Below are 27,574 nucleotides of genomic sequence, written 5' to 3' on the forward strand. Positions count from 1 at the left end.
ATCTTTTCGTGCACATCGGAACTTTCGTCTATTTTTTTTCGTTCAAATTTTCTATCTATCTATATATATATATAAATTATAAATAATTATATATATTATAAATATATATTTTTTTATAAAATTATATATATATATTATAGAAATATATATATATATATATATATATATATATATGTACAAAAAAATGTTAACTTAATTAATAAAGATATGTAACTTCGACTTTCAATCTCTATACGTTTGCAAATATTTGATTTAAAATAAACATGTATCATGATGCACAGCTATAAATCACAATTGAGTCTTAGTTTAAAGCTATTTATAGACACTAATGTTTTTATCATCCAATAAATATACACGTAGTTACATTTTATTGTTATCGATCATTTTCTCATCACATGTATTCAGGTACAGTTAAAAATAATTGTAGCTTTAAATATGCAACAAAACTGGTATATTCTTGGACTAATTTACAAAACGATACCGAATGACAGCGCTCTTATATTCCAAAATGTATCCTCGATTCGAATCTCAGATGTCGCCACTATCCAATAGAGCCTTACGTTAATCGTTCTACGTACAGTCGATAGATCGAAAAATCAGTATCGATCAGTACAGCGGGTGCAGCCTGTCAGAAACACTAGAGACGGGGTTTTTGTTGCATTGGAATTGCACTGTTCCAAACTGAGCTTTTTTTCTTATCAAGAAAACGAGTAATGCTGTCGTGACGGTCGCACAACAGAATCGTGTTGTGAGCAACATAGCATTTGTAACAGCTTCGGTTTGCGTTCTTTCAAGAAACGATAGCATTTTGTACCGGAGTACTGTTTAGCCATTTTTGTAGTCCTGTACTAAACAAACGTGCCTCTTGTGATCCGCAATGGCGGAGACAAATGGGGCCGCAAATTTGAATACGAAAAATGGCAATTTTATCTGCGGCGTCGTCGAAGGTACATAAACGGTTTTTCTACGGCGTGAAATATACATATTTGGTCATCGTTCGCAATGGCTTCACATAGGAGGGGGAATGATTGGAATGCGCTATTCATTACAGTAACTCGTATTGTTTGCATAAAATATACCATCTGATATTTCAGGTTTTTATGGGCGACCTTGGACTACAGAACAAAGGAAAGATTTATTTCAAAAGCAAGTATTTTACATCAGTTTTTATTCATGTTCATGTTAAAGACAGTATTCTAAGCTTCCTTCATTAATTTTCAGATTAAAAAAATGGGGTATGGATTCGTATTTATATGCTCCAAAAGATGATTACAAGCATCGAGCATATTGGAGAGACTTATACACGGTAGAAGAAGCAGAACATTTAACAGGGTTGATAACAGCTGCAAGAGAATGTGGTATCACATTTTATTATGCATTATCACCAGGATTGGATATCACTTATTCAAGTGCAAAGGAAGTTAGTGTATTAAAAAGAAAATTAGAGCAAGTTAGCCAGTTTGGCTGTACTGCATTTGCATTATTATTTGATGATATAGAGCCAGAAATGAGTGAAGCAGATAAAGAAGTATTTCAATCTTTTGCTCATGCACAAGTATGTATTAAATGATTTAATCAGCATAATAATTATAAAATATCTTATTCATAATTAATTAAAATAATCTGTTTATAGGTTTCTGTTACAAATGATATTTTTCAACATCTTGGCCAACCTAGATTTTTATTGTGTCCAACACAATATTGTGCAACTCGGGCAATGCCAAATGTAGCATCTTCAGAGTATCTTAACACACTTGGTAGTAAATTGGCTCAAGAAATTGATATAATGTGGACTGGTCCTAAAGTAATATCCAGACTTCTAACTGTTGAGTCCATTGAAGAGATTACAGAAGTTCTGAGGAGGCCACCAGTCATATGGGATAATTTACATGCTAATGATTATGATCAGAAACGAGTATTCTTAGGACCATATTCTGGTAGATCACCTGACCTGATTCCTAAACTCAGAGGTGTTTTAACCAATCCTAATTGTGAATATGGAGCAAATTTTATAGCAATTCATACATTAGCTCAATGGAGTAGATGTAATGTTGATGGGAAAAGGGATTTAAGTTTGAGTGAGTACCTAATTGCTTTTGATTAAAAAATAAATTAAGTCTGCATTATTTTGTTCTACTTTGTGTTTTTTAGATGACACTGTATCAGCTGACATAAAATTAGAGACTGAAACAGAAGATGGTGTGCTTGGTGAAGATGTTCCTTTAACATTGTCTCCAAATATATATCATCCTCGGCATGCTTTGAAAAATGCTATTACCGATTGGTTAGTAGAATTTAACAAAAAACGGTCTGCATGGGGTGTCATAGCGAAGCCACAGCCATGTGTCGCTCCAACCGTACCAATTCCAATAATTCCCTCTGTAAATACATGTATGAGTCTCACATCCACGACGACTACAACTACCGTTCCTGCAACACCGACGCCAGTAAATAATTCCAATCATCTTCAAGCATTAGCAGAGGTTTGCTCAAGTGTGACAACTACTGATAGCTATGTGCAACCTGCCACTGGTCCCGTCATGAATTCTTTGGTATCTGAAACGACTGTTGTTAGTGAACCCATTATTCCATCAATTTCTACTAGTGTGGAAAATGTACCAAGTTCAAATACTTTGTCATCCATGGAACCAATGGATTGTAATACAACACCTAATAATTCTCCAGCACATGCAGCCAAGATTCAAACAGAGGATGATGCTATGGTAGAAAATACTTCTGTGAGTTTCTTTAAATGTCATTAGCTATGGAACTTGTGAAATTTATATAATTGTTTATTTTGTTTCATAGACATGTAGTGAAGCCTCTGGCAGTATGCAAGTAGAAGTGGATGGCACCTCTCCTGTTGTAAATGGTACTCAGATGATCGTTGAAAATGACAGTGAAAATCATGATAGCAGTGATAACGCATATCAAGAGTCTCAAGAATCGATAGATGCCGACAAGCGATTGACGCAAGAAGATTTATCGCTATTATGCGATCTTTTCTATCTGCCATTTGAACACGGTGGTCAAGGCATTCAATTACTACAAGAGTTTAACTGGTTGAAAAGTAATGCTCACGTTGTTATGAGAAAATCAAAAGAGGATGAAACTGTATCAGAATCTGATGTATGTAATTCTTCTATCAATTTATTATGACTAAGATATATATATATATATGTCGAGTTGTCGTTTGGATTTCGAGCGCGAGACGATTCTTCGTTAGTATTTGCCATCGTGATGTTCAATAAAGGTTATATTTACATAAATTAATATTTCTTTACAAAGTTTGATAAATAATTAGTTTAACGGTTAACTGGAATAACAAACAATAAGTAAACGAATGCTTTTGACAATATTCTTGGGTTCTGTAACGAATCCACGGTCAATGGGAAACTTTTTGTACGTTTTAATATATTTTTGATAGCACACTGACACGTTCGCTCAAGCACAGGGTTTCTCTAAGACTAACTCCAAGATGATGACAGTAAACTCTCCAAGGAGATTGCAAAATAAAAGACAGATACAGTTACATATATCAAATACATATCGATCGGGAATATCAACAAATTCCCAAGCGCCGTAACTAGGCAGTTCCACATAAACCAGCATTGCTCCTGATCAAGACTTGATTGTTTATACAGCGTATCCCTTAACACTGGTACCTCCTCTGTAAGACATTTCGTTCATCCCATGACCGTGGCTACGTTCGGCGACCAGTTATGTCACCCCGAGCCCAAGTATTGGGAAATCTTCCAAAAGAAAGGCCCGATGTCCCTACATCTCCGATATATATATTACGTTATAATGTATATATTACATTACAATATATAACTATATATATATAACTGTTTTAAATCAATTTTAGATTGAAGAATGGCACACGCGAGCAGCTAAGTTAAACGATATGTGCAATGCCGTAAATAGACTATTTCAGAGGCTTACATATTGTAATAATCGTGAGTTACTGTATGATCTGTATTCGTATGTGTGGGACATGCGAGGAGTCGTGTCTCTCTTAAACAGTTACGTAAAATGGTTGGGTAAGTTACATTATATTCTTACAAAAAGTTCAATACAGTACCATCAGTATGTCGTTATGTTTCGATATTTCTTTAAAAGAGATGAAAGAATCTAAGGAAAATGCTCCAAATAAAGTAGAAAGTAATATCAAAAGTATTTCATATTTTTAATTCTATTTAAATTACTGCCTAATTTAGCCAATATTCATTCCTTTAAATATAAATGTATAGAAATATGAGTAATATTAAAATAAATGAAGAAAGTTCATTCAAAATGGTAGTATGCTGGTACAATGACAAAATTATAAAAACTACATAACACAAAATTTCATTATGTTTTATTTTTTCTTTTGTTTTCGTATTATGTCGCGATAAGTATTTGTTGTGCTACAAATGAGTGCTGTTATTAATTTTTCTCAAAGGTACTATAATTTATTACCTATACTTATATTTCAGAACAAAAGTGTCTCGAGTATTGGTAAGTGTAATGTTATATTCGTTCCTTAACTCACTCATTTTGTCTTTTTACAAGAAAGATGTGTTTTTTTAGGAATTAGGCAATAATTTTTGTAACTAATGATTTATAATACTGTAGGAATTGGAACTATATATCATTTTAATATATTAAAAAAGCCATTTATATACTATTTCTTAAACATTTTTCTCTAAACATGTAACTGGAAAATATTTTTTTTTTAAACTTGTGAATTTGTTACATTGTATATAACTTCCTTGTAAAATGACATAATTTATACAATCATAAAACACGTAAAAAACATTAGTTACTAATTTCAAGAATTATTGATGTTTTGTTAATCTATTTTTAAAACAAACAAAATGATTTATTTTTTGCACATATAATTACCAAAAAATAAAAATAGATACCTTTTTAATTAAGAGCCACATCATTTCGTGAATGTAACATTCTTACGTATATTAATATTATATATATTATATATATATAAATATTAAATATTATTTTGCGAATCTGTATATACAATAAATGCTATATATACTTAAAATTTTCATATACAAATATTTATACAATATAAAAAATTGGACAAAAGAGAACTCTCAATTAAACAAAATTCACTAAATTCTTTCGAAAATTGTTTTCCATAATTTGACTATTTTTTAATTAATCAGGATGTAAACATGCATCAGTAATACTTGGAATCAAAATATTTCATAGATCGCATATCTATGAAATTGCATCCGTACATTTGTTTCTGCGCTTTAGAATCAAATGTACCATGGCGCGCGTAAACGAACAAGCAGGGTTGCCGTAAGTCATCGAGAAATCAGAACAAATTAAAAATGTAAAGTAAACTTACTCTCCTTACCTAATACATTCATATTTCCTGAAAATACAGTTGCACTATAGAATTGCATTATACAATTGCACCAAACATTAATTCTTATACAAAACTGAAACACGAACTTAATAAGTTATTCTGTATTTAAGGCTAATTGAAATAAATTGTTTTAATTTTAACTGTATATAGTTTCTTACGAAGTAATTTTCTTATTTGTCGACTAACGGCTTCCTATTTATAGTTCTATTAACGAATAAAGAATGTCACAACATTTCTCATTTCCTCATTAACTTTTTCTGATAATATAATTAAAATACTATATATGTTTTGCTATATATTATCATGATAGGACAAGTCATGAAAACAATGAGAGTTGATGTGACTTTCTAGCGCAATATTCGGCAAAAGGATTTTTCTTAGCAAACAATTTCTGGGAAACTATTTAACAGCATCTATGTGGACCTGAACAAATACCATATTTGAAATAACCTTGTGCCAGCTATTAACATATTGGCTGACTTTCTTTCACAGATAATGTTTGGCAGAAATCTATTTGTTATATTTATTTATCTGAAGTTCACAATTTATATATTTCAACATGGTAACATATATTTGGATTATTACCATGCGGCGAACAAAGATGAACTTTCAGTAAATAGTTTCTGCCAACAATATAAGTGTATCAGGAACAGTACAGCTTCAATTCACTGACTAACGTGCGTTTCTGTGTTTTTTGTCTTGTTGATAGCGTTTGGCAGATTCCCGTCGACGATGACAACGTTTACCCAGGGAAGCTACACATGTATGCGATTCACCAGTCTGAGTAATCCAACAAAAAGCGCGCGACTAGCAAAGCTTCAAACCAATGAAAATTATGACAGAATTTCAATTCGAGTTTGAAGCTTTGTAAAAGTATTATTATTATAATTAATATAAGCAAGAGATTTGCGCGTAGAAGCAGCGTTCTGATGCCTTGAAGAATCTATGTATATTCAACAAAATATTACTAGTACTTGATGTAGTTTGGTACACGATGGACATACTTTCCTATTTTGCAAAAATTCTTGCAAAACATTTATTGAAATTTTATATAAAGCGGTTTTGTGTCTCATTATTTGATTTTTATTTTATTTCACAGCATTTATATTTGTAACTGTATTTTAGTTTATTCGTGTATATATATATTGCTAATATACTTCAAAGTTGTATTAATGTAAACTTCACTTTTATTTTTAAAGATAACATTTCGATAAATCTTTTGTAATAATAATTTTTGCATGTGAAGTAAGTCCATCTAAAATTTCAAAAAGATTGGCGAAGTTAAGACAATGTTATAAAATATTGAGAGCTTTTTCCTGAGAATTATACTGGTCAAACACAATCAACAAAAGTTGTATCGTCTGTGCTTTTTTTTTATTTCTTCAAATTTTTTAACATTATTTGCAAAAAATCAATAGTGTTCACTGCATATTATGCTTTTATTATGTTCATTGAAGGCATCTTTCATGAATTGTGAATGACCAGTAGTACATCCTCCTTTTGCCAACTTGCCTGTACTAATTTCTTTTAGTTCCAGAAACTGTATTCTTTTCAGGAGTAATAGGAGTTTTATTTCAGGCGCATTTTGGCAAACTGGATTACCATTCCACCAATCCCATTTTCCTTTCCATTATCCTAGGAATTTGTCATTACCCGAACTTTGGTGCAACATTCTTTAAGCATTAATTCTTTTGTTGTTACACTTTATTTTAATCATAATTGGTACAACATTAATAGAGAAATGTAATCTTCTATGGATGGAAAGTTAATCTCCCTGTAACGAGACTCGTTTTTCCAAATTACCTTATGAATTTCATGCTCCTTTTTATTTGAAAGTTGTTCAGTAGGTAGACGAATAAACAATCAATTGAAACGTAATCAAGTTACGTATGATTTTATACATTAACGAAATGGTGCACCGTAGTTTTTGTGTTTTTGTGTTTTCGGTTAATGGTTTCTTTATCTCGCAAATACGATTCTCTCGATTCTATAAAATAATGCAAAGGATACAGTAGTGTGACCGAGATGAAGAAACATAAAGTACCATTGATCGAAATCTACTTATGCATGTTACAAATTTTAAGCAAAATTAGTGTTCAGAGCAGTGGAGACCATTCTATAAATTTTACAAACTGCATAATCGCGCGTTCACAATGTTTTGTATTTTACCACTATATTAAGGCTGTATTGTATCTTGGGATAGGGTTCTCGAATGGCTGGAAAGAAACTTTTATGAGTGGAGAACAAGAACCATGGGTATTCCGCGGTGGACTTACGGCTGATCTACAGGTATATTTATCGATTATATCTTTTTTAAGTTAAATATGTAATCAAAAAAGAGAAAGAGGGTGGAGGAAAGGAAAATTAATATTAATTTCTTTTTATAGAGATTAATTCCAGTGGATAGTGGTAATGACTTATTTGTTTATAAAGCACCAGAAGTGCCCAGTAGTAAAATCTATACAATTAGACCTTACTTAGCAAGTGATGAAGATGCAGTTTATGATGTGTGCAATAAAATATGTGGCTGTGTGGGTTCATCTGCAGTTGCAGATCGGTAAGAATATATTTTCTTTATAACAAATTGCATTTTTTCTCTGTTACAATAGACAATTGCAAATATTGAACTTTTAATGTCAGGTTGGTAGGTGGTTACATAACTTTGAGTCCAGAACTATGTATGGTTGTCGAAGATGAAAATGGAATAGTAGGTTATGCACTGGCTGCCTTAAATGTAAAATCTTATTATCAGAAGTTATCTATTTCTTGGATTCCTGAGTTACGAATGAAATATCCATTGGAGGATAATATTAATGAATTACCACAGAATGTTCAGGTATCTGTCTGAAATTCGTTATCTTGTTAATTATTAAATCTGAAAATTGATAGTATATTAATCTTTGAAATTTATTTATAGGATGCCATACAGTATTTCCACTCATTTGTTGCGGATGTACCTGAACAATTGTGCAGACAGCATCCGTCAAAGCTGTTATGTGCTGTGTTACCAAGTGTTACGGATCAATCTGTCCCTAAAAGAATAATTACGTGTATTCTTGCCGCTTTAAGAGCAAATGGTAAATAGCTTTTTGCATAGTCTTTTAATTACTATTTATGGAGTGATCTGTCATATGATACGAATTCTTTTGCAGGTTCGTTCGGTGTACATACTACAATGTCAAATACGGACAAGGAGTCTCACGAGTTTTACAGTAAATTAGGCTTTGTCGACTTAAATCCAGCGCACGAGGAACATCCCGGGATCAAGACTATGTGTAGAAGTTTCTAACAAAGAGTGAATACACCAGTGATATTTGTGAATAAAGTGTATCTACTCGGAGCATCTGCAAAGAAGGCTTCTATGGCTTAAAAACGAAGTTTCTGATAACGTAGAAATCTATTTATTTCTAAAATGGCCCAGAAAAGCTTTCTTTATCGTGTGTTTTCCTGCAAAGGACAGGAAATTGATCATCAAGAATACTTTCTTAAGAATAAAAAAAGGAGAATATGGGCAGATTTTATATTATAAGATTTTTAATGACTTGTACTTCCTTTCCAAAAACTGTCCTACAAGATATCTGTTTTAAACTACAAATAGAAAGAAGAAAAAAAGAAAAGATCACCCAAATGTGTTTAACTATATATTCGCATGTATATATAACATGAAATAGGCTGCAATGTTGTCGACCGTAAAAAATTCGAAAGTGTAAAACGTGCAATATTAATGTTTAAACAGAGCAAAAGCAAAACACGATAAGGAGAATTTGTTAATTTTATGAATATTTGTGTTTGTGAGTACAATGCTATGGGATTTCAGTATACCCGGTATGCTGGTATGTTAATATGAAGTTTTTTTAAAAATCGGCGGATGTATATAACGTGTTGAATGCTGAATGATGAAAAAGGATAATGCCAGTATGTGTGTTCAATTACTGAATTAATCGAAGCTTTTTTAACCTATCGAAAGATATTTTCTTATAAAAACTACAGGTGTGAACAGCAAAAGAACCATGAGACAAGAGGAGAAAGTAAACTTGCTTCATTCGGTTCATTCTTACTGAAACGCTATAAAAGTAAAAAAAGAACACAAGGTCTAATTTTAACATCAGATCCGTGTTTTTAAGAGAATTTAATCTATAGGTACAGTACTGCCTGGTAAAAATATGTTCACTTTAAAGTGTGTACATAATCGATATTTAATATCCTAAGCCTATCCTAAGGCCTTTTTATGTTTAACGTATCCTAATTGGCTTTATAATTACATTACATTACATAGTATTCGTGTATGTATTACCAGGGAATGTGATATATAGAATTGTTTAGAAAATATTGATTATTTCACTAGCGTCCATACGTATTCAAAAGTTAGTTAATCACTAATTTAATTTTATTACGTCCAAGTTACGTATATATACATTGTGTTTTATACGATTGTTTATTTTTATTAATGATGATAAGTATCTGTCCTATCGAAAATAACTGAATCAGTTATAAATTACGCGATAATTGTTTTCCGAGAAGCTATTTATTCAAGAGAAAGCAGATAAAGTTAGATCATTACATTGCTGATTAGGTACTAACAAGCTAGTTCGTATCACGTTGTATGCGTCAGTGTATCAAATGTACAGAGCCAAGATAGAAAGTAATTAACTAAATAAGGTGAACTAAATAAGAGAAAAAAAATTCAAATAAATATGAAAATCTTAGATATTTGCCTTATAATTACTATTGATCATAGTACTATTACAAAACAGTTGTATCACGGACTAAGATGTGATTTTCCGACCCTTAGCGAAGTATAAGTATCATACTAGGATTTGAGATGCGGTGCCATGTATGAAACAAGAGGAAAAATTCAATCGTTACGAAAATCGTTCACGTAACTATGAAATCTATTTTAATTCGGATTATCACTTTGTAGAATTTTTATATATACTCGCCACGTGTTTTCGTGACGATTGAACATAAAAACGATTAAAAAAGAATTGTATTCACGGGAAGGCTGGAAAGCAGAAATGTTCTGCATATTTTACCATCCTTTTTTTTCTTTTTTCTTCTTTTTTTTACATAATATTGACTTATTGATCACATATATTTTTTCTTATCCTACTAAAGTAGTTTGATACACATGTTTACTCTGTTCAATATTGATACGAATAACTGTTTGTATGTATAGCTTTTTTATAGCAAATATCTTTTTAATGCGTGTTTTCTTTTGTCAATACTGTTTAAACATGGAAAGAAAGAATGATGTGCATACAATAATATTTCCAGTTGTCCCGTCTTGTACTTGTTAAGTAACGTACATGTAATTAACACTATTGAAACAATATGTGATTATTACTGATTTATTTAAATAAACATGTCAAGACTGATATTCCCGGCGTAGTTGAAATGGATATTGATCGTATCGAAAAGTGATCAATAATTTTATCGGAATCCTTGTAGTTTGTTTAATTTTTCAATGGTATCGTTGCGACGTCATTGTATTTTCGCAAATCCTGAATTTCGCTTTGAAATTGTAATATCTGAAATTCCAAAGAAAATGCATGAGAATCAGTATCATTTAAAAAGCAAATGTTTTTTTCCCTGTAACGAACATGCAAATTTTCAGTATAAAAAAATAGCGTATCAAATACCTTTTTTATATCATTTTTAAACAAGTTCTGTTTGGTTCTAGGAGTTATTTTATCCGTAGCATTTACTTCAAGTTTACTTAAAGATTCTAACAGCTCATTGATCTTTTTATTAATGTCTCTGTAAAAAGTTATTTCATGAATTTTTGATTGCGTTTTAGCAAACATATAAATTTTAAATTATAGAGTAGAGGGTATCACTTAATTATTTACGTTCAAAAAGCAAATAAAGATTATGTAACATTAATATTGCTGATTATGTTACTAAGAAGCTAGTTATCCGTATCACGTTGTGTACGTTAGTCCATCAAGTGCACAGAACCAAAATAGAAACTAATTTTATAATTATAATAATAATATTATAATTTTTAGATTGTAGAGCAAAAAGTTTATCACTTACGCCGGTGGTATAAATTTTTGCTTGTCCTTTTTTCTTGATCCCAAATTTTTCTATAGTTTAAATTAATAGATGTATAATCAAATCTTTTGTAAATTTTTGTAAGAGAACTGTTAAAAAAAGTTAAAAAACAAATCTCACCAGTTTGGAACTTTGTTTAAATATGGAATCATAGTCTCCGACATCGAAACCAAACGGGATATCATCTGTTAAATAAATATTTTATTTAGCTATAAAATAATGTAATTAAGTCTTTTTTTATAGTACCTGCGTTTCTTTTCATTGCCTTTTCCATAGCTTTGCTATAACTCCTTTTATCTCGTCTCCATTCTTTTAAAACATTTTCATCCCTAAACAGTTACGGGATTGTAAAAAATGAAATGTATTTTACTGAAACAAGGAAAATGAAGATGATCTTACTTTATCTTTTGAAGTAGCGCTGTTTGTCTGGCAAACAATTCTCTTAACTTGGAAAACCATAACAAACGATGTTCCACTGCAACGTTTGCACCTTTATTTTCACATCTACGTTCAAGAATTAATTGCAATTAATTGTAAAGTAGAAGTTAATAAAATTTAGACTTTTTATCGTTTCAATACAATATATATATCTGTATACATATATAATAGCTACAGAAATCATCAGTTTATTGAAAATTTTTACTGAAGGATAACAGGGTATTGATTAATTTTAAACATATTTTGGAATGAAATGTATATATTTAATTTTAGTACTTAATTTTTTATACATTTTATAATCCAAAAGCTTCTGTTTTTAAGTAGAAGAAATTTTTATTCTTCATTTATTTACGTATATAAATACTTTAACTACTTATTTCTGTACTATGTACCTAATTCAACTATTTACTCCTATATAATTTTCTAAACATGACAGTATCCAGTTTGGATCGTTTAATCTCATTGGATTTAATTTAAATTTATTTCCATCGTTTGTAACAATATGAAAAACACGTTCAATATTTTCCGTAGAATCTTTGTATCTCTTATTGTTTTCTAATAATTTATTATTTTCCGATATAGCTGTTTTAATTTTATTAATACTTCTACACTCCTTTTCTATTGAATTAGAGTAAGTTTTCAAAATTTTTATATTCTTTCGGACATAAAGAGATCTCGGAGATGGGCCCATCAAACGTAAGACTTTATTATTCATTTTATTGATTTCGTCTTCTATTTCCTTATTGTTAAAACTGGTTATACTTTCCAAAGCACATTTATATTCTAATTCTTTATCGATCTTGCAATTGGTTACTTTTTGCAAATAAAAATCATAGAAAGATTTAGATATTTTTTGTAAAGAATTATTATTATCCAGAAATATTGGTTTTTCATGATAATACCTGTTACTGGGCTTATACGATTTACGTTTTTCTCTTGTAGATACGTTCCTGTTAGAAATAGTGTTCTTCAATGGTATAATTTTCTTCTTATTTTTTCGTGGAGATTGATAACATAGAATTGTCGACAACGATGATCCGATTTTGTCTGAAAATTCATCATTTTATCTTATGGACCTTCTTAATTACTAAATATATATACTTTTTTTAATTGATAACTATAGCTACATATACAAATTTATGTACGTGGAAATACACCTACTTTCCTTGGCTTCTACCCGTTCCCCAGGATGCGCATTATTCCATTCCATTCGTAAAAATTTCAAAATAGCCACACAACCAGAAGCCACGATATCTTTCGGCGGCGTGACAAGCGGGTTCTGTGTCACGTGAAGGGTCTTCAAATTGGGCAAGGTGCCTAAAATTAGTCGTTATGAGTTGTCTGACCGTCAAGGCCCAAACATCGTTAGAGAAACCCTCAATAAACCAAAGGTCCCACCATAAACCGAATCTCATTAATTGGCAGGTGGCTTTAATCCTTGTACTTTGGTTTAGTACTGGTACTTAAAAAGTTCTTCGATCTATTGCACATTCTGCCAAATTACGGAGAAAGGAAATAGTTATCTAACGGGTAAAACGAAATAATTGCCTAACAGAAAAGCTGGTTTTTCACATAAATAATGTCGCCCACGAATCACGTTGGTAAGAGGCTTCTTCCTCCCATTTTCCTTCCATCGCGGATCATTGCTCTCACTTTCCTAACTAAAAATGTAAGCAACAAATCTGCGTTCTTTGTTCAAAGGGCACACCCATACCGAGCTTTCCTCCGTAATCACATCAGAACAAACTTCAGAGTTTTCCTTCGGCTCTCACAGTGCCGCCAGTTCCGAGAATTCCTTCGGCTCTCACGATTCCTACAGTTCCTTCATCTCTCCGACTGTTCCTCCTGCTTCTACGCCATCAGGAGAGTCACTATATTGCTTCTCATAATGATTCAAACGAACAATCAAGGACAACATATATACGGATTCTCTCAACTAAGAATAATCCTTCACTTCGTTATCTGTGTCTTAATCAACGGCGTTACTACTTTGTGTGATTGTATAAAGTGTTGGAAATACATAAGTTATAATTCTGTGAATTACGGTGTTGTACTAACTGAGTCACCCCTATTACCCTAACCGAAATCAGGGGATCGAACAATCGTAACGGGAATTTACGACTCCCGTTAACGCGTATTCTCACGACCGCGTCTCCCCGCGATAGCTCGAAAATACAGTAACAATGCTTATTCTTTTACAAATTATTCGTTCACATTATGGCTACACGTAGATGAAATACTGAAAAGGAAAAAGTGGAAAAAATTGAAAAGCTTTCAATGAATGCTTACAAAGTTCCAACGGTAGATTTTCCACTCTGTTTCCTTGAAGTAGAATCGTTTCTAAGCACATGTGCCCTTTGATACTAGCTGGGAAGGAAGAGAGTTGGTTATTTCTGACATCTAACCACTCCAAGTACATTAAACAACTGAAAACTTCGTCAGGAATTTCGATCAAACCGTTGTTCGACAAATACAACATCTAGAAACAAAACAAAAATATGTATTCAAAATGTAAAGACATACCGAGGAAGTTTCTGTTAATATTTCAATACAATTAAAGTAAAAAAAAAAAAGTACTTGAAAAAGTAAAGTACCCTTAAATGCGGAAAATTATTCAATATTTCCGCGGGAAATTGTTTCAAGTCCATATTAGAAAAGTCTACGAATATTTCACCGTATACGGGTTCCTTTTTTAGAGCTAATGGTGGTAAACTTATAGTATTCTTTGAAGATTTTCGTGATTCTTTCACTGTTGCGGAAGAATCTTCTGAAGCATTATCCGGGTAAATGTCATCGATGAATCCTAAACTTAAATCATTTTTGTTTTTACCCTTTACTTTCTTTGTTACTGTTCCTACAATGAAAGATATAGCAAATATTTGTTTAGGTACGACCAGAGTAAATATTGCAACCTCATTACAATATTTTAATGTTTCACGATTTCACGTTAAAATTCCTCGTAGGATCAGTTAGGATGATGGGGGTAGTAGTTTGCAATTAATGTGATGTTTGAAATTAAATTGAAACTTATGTCGATTAACGTAAAGTTATTGCTGCAAAAAGAGTCAGAATTTCTTGGATGTATAGATATAAAGATAAAAACTCTGAGTCGGTGTATGAAATACGTAAAACCGCGTACGACTTTTTCTTTTTAACAGAACTTGATTGGAACATAGAGTATTTATTTGATATAAATGTTAATACCTAGATCTTCGATATTCTGTTCAATACAATCCGTAGGGCTATCGTTTGCTGATTGCTCATGTAGCGTATTTTCGAAAATATTGCACATAATATTCGGCCCAAAATCGATATCTTTCAAATCGAAAGTTTCATCATCATTGTATGCATCTTCCATGCTGTTTAAAACTCGCGAAGATCGTGCGTACAATTCGTTCGCAATACTTGGTTTCTGGTTTTCATCTTCGTCTTTCTACGAACGATCACGCATAAAACGATTATGGAAATATAAATTACGATCAATGTTATAAAATAAGAATAAATTAAATGTTCTTCTTCTCTGTAAGCTGTAAGCGATTATTACTTTGTTAGCAATAAGCAAAAGTAAAATAGTAGCGAATAAAATTAGTTTTTTTCTATAGTAATTAACCAACTGCAAAAAGGGAGTTTCGTTGTTTATTCGTCTTTAAAAATCGCTAATTTCACTTTAAAAATATATTTGATAATATTGTGAACAAAGAATTTGCTAGCATATTTTTGTTACGTTTCTTAAATTACAAAGAATTAAATGTTTCTGGGATTAATAAGATTAATGGCAAAAAAATTAAAAAAAATAAATATTTTTCTATCATTGTTTTTTTGAAATAATAATATAATCTTAACAAAACTAGCCTATTAATTAATGATTAATAATATGAATAATAAATAAATAATAATAAGTATTAAAACTAATTGAACTAAAAAAAATAAAAATATACTATGTCCATTGATATTAACAATGGCAATAACGTCAAATTAAATAAACAATTAGAAATTATACAAATTGGACTACCTGAGACTCTACATCAGACACACTTTCTTCCTTGCTAGTTAAGGAGGTTTGTTCAGTAACTTGTTTCTCCTCTTTGTTCTTTATGTTTTGGATACAACGATTAATCGACAAATACCTTTTGCTATTCGATTCTGCACCGAGTCCGTAATATTGGGTTAATAAATCTCTAGCCAAATCGGACATGACGTTGAATAAGTATTTTTATTATTTTAGCAAAAGAGGAATTATTTTCAGGAACTGAGGGTGATAATTCAACAATGGTTAACTAGATCGATTATTATTCCTGTTTATTCATTGCCTAGGTGACGAGATACTTAGATTATATATACCACGTATTATTTTTTACTAGAAATGAGAAATATATTTATTATATTAAATTTCATTTTCTTTAGTTTGAAAAACATTATTTTTATAATTTAATATCACGTTTTTGACTCAAAATTCTGAACGTACTCTACTTGATATAATAAAATAAAATAAAATAAAATGTATTAAAATAAAATAAAATAAAATAATTTTGATATGTATAAAAGGATGTGCTAAAAGAAAGAAATAATAAATAATTGTAGCTTCTGATCCTACGTTGAATCCGAAATAATAAGTATATATGTATACGTATATACATGCCACGCATGCGCAGAGAGATCCTACTCCTTCCCTCCAGCGCAGAGCGTCTGTTTCAGTCTTCCATCTTGTGGCAATTTAGTCTTATTGAAGTCGTCTACGAAGAAGGTCTGGGAGTGTCCGTGGTTACGGCCAGTTACATACTACGTGCTTTGTTAGGTTATTCCATACAAGTGCTGTGTTGACCAGTGCCTTAACCAACTCGTCATTTCATAGCGTACCATTATTCGTATTTAAGTGAATTCGATATAATTTCCGTGTGGAATGTCGGATTCAGAGGCGAGCAATCTATCAGACAATGAAAGCGATCGAGGAGTTGGCGGCAGCGAAAGTGACCAAGAAGAAAACCATTCAGTGAAATCCGCAGCTGGCAGCGATGGTGGAAACGCTGGTGAAAGATCACGTAGCGTCTCTCGCAGTAGAAGTCCGTCCAGGTCGCAATCGAGAAGTCCACGCAGGTGGCGATCACGATCTCGATCAGCCAGCGGGTAAGATTAATACTTATTTTATGTATATTTTATGAGAAAACTCCATTTGGAAGCACACGGAGTTCGTGACCTATTTGTACGTCATATGATAGTTTTCAACAAGTAGAGTTCAAAAATATCAATTTAAAGCACGCAGATCATTGTTTAATAAACTACATGCCTGTAAAATTTATACATAATTTACAATTCACCTGGGTGCCATTTTGAGATTTCGGATAATTAACACGACCATATTTATGTTCATGGCTGATACAGTGAGTTGTGTCAGTGACTACATATATAAATGCACGTGATAGTTATTTCAGCGTGCAAACTAAGAAGCCAGGAAAATCAAATTTATCTAATCAAAGGATAATACAATGTTTCTTGAAACTCAATTGTACTGATTTATCAATTTTATTGTTTTTGGATTGTCGTCATTAAAGACATTACCAAGTTAACGTTATTGATAGAAGGAACTACCACAAAAATTTGTATAGACAGTCGATAAGACTGTTGTAATTAAAATCTAATGCAACTAAATTGAAACTCTAATTCATTTATTTACAAATTTAATCTTATATTAGTTGATTTACTGTTTTGTGCAAATAAACAATTGAAATTGTACTGTTACGGTTATTCGACATATTTGTTTCAGTTATATGTATATAATACAAAAACTACGTGCTCTTTAAAATGAAGTTCTGTTCATAAATAATTTATATAAACATGAACCATATTATTTGAAGAAATAAAATATTGAAACAACTATTATATATTTTTTCAATGCTTTTGTAATTACACATTGAGTTTATATTTTTATATGGAATACTTGTATGCTATTCCTAGTTGTATATGTTGGATAAAAATTCTGAAATAGATTTTATAGCATATCATGTTGCTTATTAAAAATGGAATTGATCATGATTTAAAAAAATTTATTGAATCTTTAGTTCGGAGGATGGTAGAGAAGATGAAGCAGAGGAAGCAAGATCTGGTGATGAAGAGATGGTGGAGCCTGAGGAAGAACCTGAAGGTAAATGACAAAGAATATAAATACATATATAAATTTCTTTTATCATATTAATATTTACTTTAATTTTTGTTTAGGAGAAGATTTGGAGGGAAGTAGCGAATATGACGAAGAAGAAGAAGAGGAGGATGATGATAGACCTCGTAGGAAAAGAAGAAAAGACAAATATCGTGATTTTATCATAGACGAAGCTGAAGTAGATGATGAGGTTGAAGATGATGATGAATGGGAAGAAGGTGCCCAAGAAATTGGTATCGTTGGAAATGAAGTGGACGAGTTAGGTCCTACAGCCAGAGAAATTGAAGGCAGGCGTAGAGGAACTAATCTTTGGGAGTAAGTACCTTAAATCTATTCAAATCCTTTAAGATTTTTTGTCCTTAAGCTAATTTTTACAAATTTTCACAGTTCTCAAAAGGAAGATGAAATAGAAGAATATCTTAGAAAAAAGTATGCAGATGAATCTCTTGCTACTCGGCATTTTGGTGATGGTGGTGAAGAAATGAGTGATGAAATCACACAACAAACTTTACTGCCAGGTGTGAAAGATCCAAATCTGTGGATGGTAAAATGCCGTATTGGAGAAGAAAAAGCAACAGTACTATTGTTAATGCGAAAATTTATAACATACCAATATTCAAATGAACCTCTTCAAATAAAATCTATTGTTGCACCTGAAGGAGTAAAGGGATATATTTACATAGAAGCGTACAAACAACCACACGTAAAGGCAGCCATCGAAAACGTAGGAAATCTAAGAATGGGTATTTGGAAACAACAGATGGTACCAATCAAAGAGATGACTGATGTGTTACGTGTAGTTAAAGAACAGACAGGCTTAAAAGCGAAACAATGGGTTAGACTAAAAAGAGGCATTTATAAAGATGACATAGCTCAAGTTGACTATGTTGACTTGGCACAGAATCAGGTTCATTTGAAATTGTTGCCCAGAATTGATTATACTAGACCACGTGGAGCTTTGAGAACAGCACAAAGCGAATCTGAAGCCTTAAAACGCAAGAGAAAAAGAAGACCAGCAGCCAAACCGTTTGACCCCGAAGCAATTCGTGCTATCGGAGGAGAAGTCACTAGCGATGGTGACTTCTTAATTTTCGAAGGAAATAGATATAGTAGAAAAGGATTTTTGTATAAAAATTTTACCACAAGTGCGATTATCGCAGAAGGTGTGAAACCAACATTATCTGAACTAGAAAGGTTCGAGGAGGCTCCCGAGGGTGTCGAATTAGATTTAAGTGGAACTCCAGGAACTGGTGCGGGTAATAAAGAAGATGCGACGGTGACCCATTCTTTCAGTACAGGAGACAATGTCGAAGTATGCGAGGGAGAATTGATTAACTTGCAAGGAAAAATTGTCTCTATAGATGGAAACATGATTATGGTTATGCCAAAACATGAGGAGCTTAGAGAAGCCTTAGAATTTCAAGCGTCTGAATTACGAAAATATTTCACTATGGGCGACCACGTTAAGGTTGTTGCAGGAAGATATGAGGGTGATACCGGTTTAATAGTTCGAGTCGAACAAAATAGAGTAGTTTTGTTTTCTGATCTTTCAATGCACGAATTAGAAGTGCTTCCAAGAGATCTACAACTTTGTTCGGATATGGCAACTGGAGTAGACAGTTTAGGTCAATTCCAATGGGGTGATTTAGTACAGCTGGACGCACAAACCGTGGGTGTAATTGTTCGATTGGAGCGTGAAAACTTTCACGTACTCTCAATGCATGGCAAGGTTATAGAAGCTAGACCTCAGGGACTCACAAAGAGACGTGAGAATAGAAATGCAGTGGCGTTAGACTCACAACAGAACACTATACAAAGGAAAGACATTGTCAAAGTAGTAGATGGTCCACACGCTGGAAGGGGCGGAGAAATAAAACATTTATACAGAAGCTTTGCATTTTTGCATTCGCGAATGTTCGTTGACAACGGTGGAATTTTCGTTTGCAAAACGAGACATTTGCAACTTTCTGGTGGAAATAAGTCCAATATGTCGTCTATGTCACCTGTGGCAGGATTCATGTCGCCAAGAATAGCTTCGCCAATGCATCCTAGTGGAGGTGGCTTCGGAAGAGGTGGCGGAGGTGGAAGAGGCAGAGGTCGTGGTGGTGGAGCCAGACGTGACAGAGAATTGATAGGAACCACTATCAAAATAACTGGCGGGCCGTATAAGGGAAATGTTGGAATAGTAAAAGACGCTACAGAGACAACTGCTCGTGTAGAATTACACTCCACCTGTCAGACCATCTCCGTGGACAGATCTCACATTGCGAACGTTGCTGTACTCACAAAGGATGGTGGTTTCAGCAGCTACAACAGGACACCAGCATATGGTGGTGGACAGACACCCATGTATGCTAGAGATGGATCGAAAACACCCATGCATGGCTCTCAAACACCAATGTACGAAAGTAAGTATTTGAAACAGATGTACAAGCATGCAAGTATATGATTAAATTCAATGAACTAATCTTAATATTCTAAACTCGCAGATGGTTCTCGTACACCTCATTATGGCTCAATGACGCCATCCCACGATGGTTCACGCACACCGGGACAATCTGGTGCCTGGGATCCAGCTGTTACCAATACTCCTGCCAGAACGAACGACTTCGATGGATACAGTATGGAAGAAGGCGGATCTCCAGGTTATGCGCCAGGTTATCCTTCAACTGGACCATTCACGCCACAAACGCCTGGCACGATGTACGGCTCAGAGCAGAGCTTCAGTTCATATCAACCGAGTCCTAGCCCGGCAGGAAGTGCCACTGCAAGTCCAAGTCCTACAGGATACGTTGCAACTCCCTCACCAACTGGTACTGGATATACTACTAGTCCGCATGGAGCCTTTGCCACGCCTTCACCCATGGGTTACAGTCCTATGACTCCAGGTAAATGCCTTTCTCTATTTGGGCGCTTTAGAAATAGAGATTAGAATGTTCGTTAAAACTATTACTTTTTCTTTTTCAGGAGTTGCAGGTAGCCCATACAATCCACAGACACCAGGTGCCAGTCTAGATACAAATGTCGGTTCTGGAATCATTGGAGGAGCCGATTGGCACACAACAGATATTGAAGTTCGAATTCGTGACTCTCATCAAGATCCTGCGTTAGCTGGCCAGCAAGGTGTTGTTCGGGGAATATCCGTAAGTATTCTACCTCTTGATTAATAAAACTAGTTTTATGTAGTTTATAATTAGACTGCAGATGTTTATGCAGGTACATGTCTATGTAAATACAATCAAAGAAGCAGAATCTAATCAGAGATTTATTTCATCCACTAAATATTTGTTATAAAGAGTATTATACTGTGGATATTTTGTATACAATGTTTTGTATACTGTATGTATTATATGTATTTTTGTGTTTTCAAATTTTCTGTAAATGTATAAACATCTAGTTATAATGTACACTAATTTCGCTATACTCTTTTCTATATTTCTTTCGATTTCCATTTATTTTTTTTTTTATTATATATACTATTATTTTTATTTTATTATCTTTTTATTTCAAATCTGTTTACTACTTAAATATATGTGTGAACAGGGTGGCATGTGTGCGATCTTCCTACCTGTAGAAGACAGAGTAGTGAATTTGATTTGCGAGGATTTAGAACCGGTAGTTCCATCACGAGGTGACCGAGTCAAAGTGATTATCGGAGAAGACAGAGAAGCAGTAGGCACTCTGCTATCCATAGATAACCAAGAAGGTGTAGTGAAATTAAACAAGGACGAAGTGAAAATGTTGCACTTGCGGTTTTTGTGCAAGATGAAGGCATCGAATACATAATTTTTCATTCCAAGACAATTTTCTAACTAGATGGGAAAGAAGAATCCATAAAGACAATTTCAACAAGGGGAGCAAATTCGAAAGATTTATAATGAAAATCTTGCAAATAACATTGATGATTTTATGTTGTATTTCTTGTTATGTTCACAAGTAGCATCTAAATTATGTAATTATTAAGTGTATATATATAAATAAATAAATAAATATATATATATATTGTAAAGAGTTTTTAATCTTTCCCTAATATTTTAACTTGTTCCATGATGTTATAAAAATCGGGATGAGTTATATGGATATGTATACTTACAATTAGTTGTGTATAAAATAGTTCACCAATTTTTATACAATGTAAAGATGAATTGTAATATAAACACGCCTAAGTACGAAAAGAAAACGGAGTTCTCAATCTTCATTTGATCGAAGACAAAATCGAAGCTATTATACCTATTAAACGTTTGTACTCTTAAAATTATTCACAATTTACAACTCATTAATCTGAAGACAGTCGCATAACAAACGAGAGGAAGCCGTGACGAAATGATTAGGGAATACTCAAGGGATCGGCATAAATTTTCCAAGGGAAAATCGTACTAATCGGGATTTACCGATTGGATTATGAAATCATGCTTTCTATGGTTCTTTCCGGTATTTATTGCAACTATTCTCGTTAATATAGGAAGGTATATAAACATAAACACCAACATCATACTTGTTTTATTTAAAGTTCAATTGTACAATTAGAAGAATGTTATTATTAATTAATTATATGAAACTGAGATTATAACATTTCATTTAAAAATATATGCTTCATCTCGTTACTGTTGCGAATGTTAGGGTGATGGGTGTTAATACTTTCAAACATGAACAAAACATTGGCACGGTGTTATTTGAGAAAAGTGATACAGCTAAACATTGTTGGACCACAGAGGAATTTATTATCTTAAATAGTCGACGAATGTTTCAAGATCTCTTACCAAAGGTACGGCTCTCCTTAACCTAGTTCTGCCAGTTATGAATCACCAAAATTGTATTCTTTTATCCTATACAGTTTATTTTAACATAAAATATTCCAAACATCATTATTGCTTTTTTGCATATTTTTTATTTCCTTCATAATATGTTGTGTGTTTGTGATCTTTTCATTTTTGGTGTACCAATAAATTTTTAATAAAGGAAATAATGATACTTCAATCAAATACGTATATTTTATAACATATATATAATTCATATTATTATTCAATAAATGTCTAAAATGTATTTTTTCATATGCAACTAATAATAAATTACCTTCTTTTTTTAAATAAAATTTATTTACTATCATCTGTACATATACGTTAAACATAATAAAAATGCTCAAATTAAAAATGAATTACTAACGGACAATTCTGTATTTAAACAAGAAGATATGAAGCAGTGTCATCTTAAATAATGATACAAATTTATTCGTGACCAACAGATAATTTTTCTCTGAACAGAATCATTATTCAAAAATAAATCTCGGAAGTTCGTTATTCTTGAAAGGTTGCCCAACTTTGTTAGGTATAATATTGGGTTATACTCGTGGTACAGATTATAGTTCCAACCTAAGTAAGACAAATCGCATCGAAATTCAAGTTTAAAAATATTGTAATAATGTTTAGTTTTAGCAATAGCTTAAGCTTCAATGTTTCAATGAAGACTACCAAATATAAATTATGTTTCAATAATTCGCTCTTAATATGGTATTATAGCGATAAATAGTTGAGGACTGCTTAAATATCAACAAAAATATCGCAAAACGATGAAGTGTTAACACCGCAAATAGCTTCAATGTATCATCCTATCCACTTTAAAAAAAAGCTTGAAATCGTTCCATCATCGATTCCTCTTCAAAAAAATATCCATGTGTCTATACCGTTCCCATCTATGGTTACTCTGATTCTCCAGGTGAAAGTTCTAAATTATGAGAACGATCGGTACATCGCGCTGCTGATGGATTACTTTCACATTTGTCTGGAAAACGTGCGTAAGCTGTCGATAGGAAAAACGAAGCACCTGATGCTGAAAGCCCTGGCGGACACGATGGGCGGCTACTTGCAGGTTTACATTTTGCCCCTCACCAAACACTCCTATTACGCGGGCAACGTAAAGTACCGAAATGCTAGAAAACTATTCGAACTGTACGAACAGCTGAAAGTTTTTTTACGAAGCAACGGAGCTGGTTGGCTAAATCCTTCGAAGAAGATAAAACAGACGAAGATTCAAGCGATAGTGATCACATCGCCGAAATCGTCGTCGGTTGCGTGCGACGGGGTTATTACTTACTCTGCATGTAAGAATATGATTATTAGCTTTCGTAAAGTATTCATGAGCATTTTAAGCAATTCGATAGTGATTGTTTCAATCGAAAGTTTGGAGAAAATAGTTTTGTTTGTAGATGGAATGAAGTAGATTGCTAGGATACTGTAATGGGTTTATTTGGTACTAATTTGGAGGGAAGTTTCATAGATACAAGTGTTGAAATGGTGTGAGAGATGGCAGTGCTATGTGCCAACATTAATCGTGTGTGTATAAGTTTAAAAAGTTTGGAGGAACATAATTATTCCGTTATTAAAATTGAATTTTGGATTTATGAATCGGGATGTGAATATAACGTAATTAACAAAATTTATGGGCTTGTATCGAAATGTGTAAATAATGATATGTATGATAATAGTAACTGTAATGATATGTACTGTAGATAGTGTAATGATAATGATAATAGTAACATTATTCTTAGCTATTATGTATCTAAAGTTCAAACAATTTTTAAGCTAGTTTCTATGCAATAATCAGTTTGATATTATTATTATTTATTTATTAGCTTCGATCGCTAACAGACGAGAGACGAAACGTTTCACGTTCAAGCAGAAAAAGAGGCATATTCCGAAGCACAAAATTAAAAGTACAAATCCGAGTGAGTTCATCAGAATTAATATAAAAATTAAATACTTGCTAAGTATAATCTATCCCTAATTTTAATAAACAATCCAATACTAAAAAGATGATATTTGTTTAAACATAATATTATCATTATTTGAAGGGCACAAAGATGAATCTGATCGAGACAACGAATCAATTATCATCCCTCTTCCTTTCCTGGACGACGATACACAGCCAAATAGGTATTGACAATTTGAACCATTTCCTTCCATTGCCAATATTAACGATATTAAAATAGAATTTTTTCTTCAGTATCGCGTTACCTTTTAAGAAGAACACCTTGCAGTCTTTATACAGTGAACGATCGACTTTTGCATTGGTCAAATATTACATAGCTAGCGTAAAGTGCATCGTCTCGAAATCGAAAGAAAAAGCTGAGCTGGAGGCCTTTAATCGGGAGTTTTACGATTGGCTGCAGCAATCCGTACGTTGTGAGTCGCTGTGATCGAAAGTGGCAATCTTCCTTACATATATAAATATAATATATACTTAATATACTTATACTATATATAAATATATACTATATATAAATTATAAATATATACTATATATAAATACTTAAGGAAATTGTTCAATTACAATCAAGAAACCTTTTCCTAGCAAAACATTTTATAACCATCATTAAACAATGGTATAAATGGTTAAACGATATTTTTTAACATATTTCATGCAATATCATATTGTTTAAGGTTTCTCAGATTGCATGTTATTTTGTGCAATTCAGTTTGAGTAATGCTGTTCTATAAAATTGATTGTTTTGAACGATGTTTGTCCGAAATTCTTTATCTTAATACAGCATTGAGCTGCATTGCATACAGAACGTCTACATATAATTAGGTTTCGTTTCTTTAATTATGCCTATTAAAATGTAAATTTTCATAAATATTTACAGCCTATCAATCAGTGTTTTAATAATTAAGGTTTATTTGATTCTACATTGCTCAAACTTGAGCAACAACCATTAGACGACTCTCATCGCCTTTCCAGGTGCAACGACACCTTGATGATGAGAAATGGTACCCGGCGTTCGGCGGTGTATTGAGGGTGATCGCCTCGTTGGAGGAAGCAGGTACACGTCGCTCGATTCTTTTCCTTATTAGCAATTTTCCAGCGCTGGATGTTTCCTATAACCCATCGTTTTTCCATGTCAGGCGCGGGAACCGGTCCCACGAAGGGAGCAAAAAGCGGAACGTATGAGATTATGCCCAAAACAGGCATGCAACAAACTATTGAGCCAGAGGAAGCCGTGTCACCTCTGTACAAAGGTGACGAGAGAAAGCAGCACTTCAATCGCCGTCGAATTTTTCTAACTTCTGCTTTCTAACGTTGTCTCGTTCCTTCCTTCGTTCTAGAAGAGGAAACGGGAGTCCCACTAGGAACGACCGAATTAATATTGATTGCAGTGGTGAGCGCGTTACTAGTGTGGTTGCTGGTGGGCTTGAGCTTGGTCTGCTACAGATTCCTTACGAAACACTCGGACGAGTGCGTCTCATATGAACCACAGGATCCTCCGTATGTTTTAATAAACATTTTTTATGGGGAAAAATTATTTTAAATTATAATATTTTACATATTTTACAAGGGAGGAATTTTATTAAAATGCAATGTTATAATATGCGAAGAGACGTGATAAATGATATTCCTCGCTGTTTACAGAAGAACAATTTTAAAATGCAATATGTTCTCAAACAATTTCACATCAAAATGTTTTATAGTGGTTTGAGATTAAAAGAAAATCAAAACGATAAAAAACAAATACAATGATTTTTTGATGAATTTTTCCATAGATTTTAAAATTCTATTAAAATTTGTTTTTTCCAATTTAGTGATATTACACATACAACGGTTTTTTAAAAGAAAATTTCCTATTTTTCTAATTTAGAGTTGCTGTTTTGTACGAAAATAAAGAATACTGCCAACCTGATACGTGTCCGACACAATCACCTCGTAAGAGTTTGCTGGAAAGAATTAAGGATTATTGGAAGAACAGGTTTGGTAAATGTCATGGAGGTTGTCAAGATCGTATGGACGAGGAACGTTGTTTAGCCGCAATTAGTTATACTAGCAAAGACACGATCGACGTTAGTCATAGTAGCAGAAGTTATCAGTAAGTATTTATTTAATATTTATTGATTATCACTTTAGAAAATCAATTTCCTGCGATTAATTTATTATTCTCAAAGATTTATGTGTTGTAATAAGTAAATTTAAAATAATGATTGGATAATTATTTCGTAGATCATTTGATTTTTCTCTGCTTGTTATAAAGATTAATGGCAAAACTAAAACAGGTTCTAAAAAGTTATTTAAGCCTTAAACAATTATATCTTCTATTATTTTTTCAGGAAAAGGAAAATAAACAAATCGGTTTCAGCGATGTTATCGTGTCATCGAAAAGAGCATGTGCCCATCAGAGTACGTAATTTCGATTATTCAAATTGTTATTAATTACGTGGACAAGATATAACTGTAAATTCAATTGAATTTTTGTAGAAAGTTTGTTATAGTTCGGATGGCTCGTTAACCACGAATACGGAGAGTCCGGATAGCAAACCCAGATAATAAAAGGTTACAAGTTTTCATTTATCTTTTAATATATCCCTTTTTAGTATGTACGACGTAATAAATACAGTCAATTACAAATAAAATCACCTTTCTAATTATTGCTATCTAAGTATAATAATTCTTAAATACGTTATATAATAACTAGGTATTTTTATCCCTTTGATAGTGTAATAAAGTTGTAATGTTATGATAGTGTGAATGAACGATTTAGAAAATAATTATTTCTTTATCGTTACAAG

The 27,574-nt window shown here is 32.6% G+C and overlaps 4 protein-coding genes across 6 annotated transcripts; 3 read left to right on the top strand and 1 right to left on the bottom strand.

Moving 5' to 3' along the window:
- Nucleotides 1-597: 597 nt before the first annotated feature.
- Nucleotides 598-10,754, top strand: LOC126924931 (protein O-GlcNAcase). Of its 3 annotated transcripts, none has more exons than XM_050739955.1 (13): nt 598-947; nt 1,095-1,146; nt 1,222-1,555; nt 1,634-2,078; nt 2,152-2,738; nt 2,809-3,129; nt 3,869-4,043; nt 6,087-6,140; nt 7,581-7,666; nt 7,765-7,934; nt 8,018-8,213; nt 8,295-8,454; nt 8,530-10,754. In XM_050739955.1, exons 1-13 carry the CDS (start codon nt 878-880, stop codon nt 8,664-8,666), a joined length of 2,787 nt encoding a protein of 928 aa, XP_050595912.1. In that variant the 5' UTR covers nt 598-877; the 3' UTR covers nt 8,667-10,754. The 3 variants fall into 3 exon arrangements, with proteins under 3 accessions (XP_050595912.1, XP_050595913.1, XP_050595914.1); XM_050739956.1 differs by having other exon boundaries at nt 2,152-2,723; XM_050739957.1 differs by lacking the exon at nt 6,087-6,140.
- A 76-nt stretch (nt 10,755-10,830) lies between these two features.
- Nucleotides 10,831-16,138, bottom strand: LOC126925071 (leucine-rich repeat-containing protein 40-like). Its single transcript, XM_050740240.1, has 12 exons — nt 15,882-16,138; nt 15,074-15,302; nt 14,464-14,723; nt 14,159-14,348; nt 13,031-13,186; nt 12,772-12,916; nt 11,831-11,935; nt 11,678-11,760; nt 11,552-11,616; nt 11,414-11,463; nt 11,017-11,134; nt 10,831-10,905 (listed from the first exon to the last, which is right to left on the bottom strand). The coding sequence occupies exons 1-12, from the start codon at nt 16,062-16,064 to the stop codon at nt 10,831-10,833; spliced, it is 1,659 nt and encodes a 552-aa protein (XP_050596197.1). The 5' UTR covers nt 16,065-16,138.
- A 436-nt stretch (nt 16,139-16,574) lies between these two features.
- On the top strand, nt 16,575-22,026 carry LOC126924926 (transcription elongation factor SPT5). The gene is made up of 7 exons (XM_050739932.1): nt 16,575-16,993; nt 17,926-18,008; nt 18,083-18,338; nt 18,411-20,431; nt 20,513-20,911; nt 20,991-21,166; nt 21,567-22,026. Exons 1-7 carry the CDS (start codon nt 16,770-16,772, stop codon nt 21,807-21,809), a joined length of 3,402 nt encoding a protein of 1,133 aa, XP_050595889.1. The 5' UTR covers nt 16,575-16,769; the 3' UTR covers nt 21,810-22,026.
- A 68-nt stretch (nt 22,027-22,094) lies between these two features.
- LOC126924948 (uncharacterized) lies at nt 22,095-27,527 on the top strand. Its single transcript, XM_050740005.1, has 11 exons — nt 22,095-22,788; nt 23,736-24,120; nt 24,652-24,744; nt 24,871-24,952; nt 25,023-25,194; nt 25,758-25,839; nt 25,922-26,035; nt 26,123-26,282; nt 26,653-26,877; nt 27,116-27,185; nt 27,264-27,527. The coding sequence occupies exons 1-11, from the start codon at nt 22,612-22,614 to the stop codon at nt 27,330-27,332; spliced, it is 1,629 nt and encodes a 542-aa protein (XP_050595962.1). The 5' UTR covers nt 22,095-22,611; the 3' UTR covers nt 27,333-27,527.
- Nucleotides 27,528-27,574: the final 47 nt, after the last annotated feature.

The sequence above is a fragment of the Bombus affinis genome, chromosome 15, assembly GCF_024516045.1.
Source record: "Bombus affinis isolate iyBomAffi1 chromosome 15, iyBomAffi1.2, whole genome shotgun sequence".
Classification (NCBI taxonomy): domain Eukaryota; kingdom Metazoa; phylum Arthropoda; class Insecta; order Hymenoptera; family Apidae; genus Bombus; species Bombus affinis.

What these genes read in the sequence shown, in the direction of transcription:
- LOC126924931 (XM_050739955.1), top strand. Translation starts at nt 878, where the DNA reads ATGGCGGAGACAAATGGGGCCGCAAATTTGAATACGAAAAATGGCAAT. An exon ending in AGGAAAGATTTATTTCAAAA is followed by an intron (nt 1,147 to 1,221) that starts GCAAGTATTTTA and finishes ATTAATTTTCAG; the next exon opens with ATTAAAAAAATGGGGTATGG. An exon ending in GAAAAGGGATTTAAGTTTGA is followed by an intron (nt 2,079 to 2,151) that starts GTGAGTACCTAA and finishes TGTGTTTTTTAG; the next exon opens with ATGACACTGTATCAGCTGAC.
- LOC126925071 (XM_050740240.1), bottom strand. Translation starts at nt 16,064, where the DNA reads ATGTCCGATTTGGCTAGAGATTTATTAACCCAATATTACGGACTCGGT. An exon ending in TGTCTGATGTAGAGTCTCAG is followed by an intron (nt 15,303 to 15,881) that starts GTAGTCCAATTT and finishes GATCGTTCGTAG; the next exon opens with AAAGACGAAGATGAAAACCA. An exon ending in TTAAAAATGATATAAAAAAG is followed by an intron (nt 10,906 to 11,016) that starts GTATTTGATACG and finishes TTGGAATTTCAG; the next exon opens with ATATTACAATTTCAAAGCGA.
- LOC126924926 (XM_050739932.1), top strand. Translation starts at nt 16,770, where the DNA reads ATGTCGGATTCAGAGGCGAGCAATCTATCAGACAATGAAAGCGATCGA. An exon ending in TTACAGTCCTATGACTCCAG is followed by an intron (nt 20,912 to 20,990) that starts GTAAATGCCTTT and finishes TTTCTTTTTCAG; the next exon opens with GAGTTGCAGGTAGCCCATAC. An exon ending in GTGTTGTTCGGGGAATATCC is followed by an intron (nt 21,167 to 21,566) that starts GTAAGTATTCTA and finishes ATGTGTGAACAG; the next exon opens with GGTGGCATGTGTGCGATCTT.
- LOC126924948 (XM_050740005.1), top strand. Translation starts at nt 22,612, where the DNA reads ATGCTTCATCTCGTTACTGTTGCGAATGTTAGGGTGATGGGTGTTAAT. An exon ending in GGTTATTACTTACTCTGCAT is followed by an intron (nt 24,121 to 24,651) that starts GTAAGAATATGA and finishes TTTATTTATTAG; the next exon opens with CTTCGATCGCTAACAGACGA. An exon ending in GACGATACACAGCCAAATAG is followed by an intron (nt 24,953 to 25,022) that starts GTATTGACAATT and finishes TTTTTTCTTCAG; the next exon opens with TATCGCGTTACCTTTTAAGA.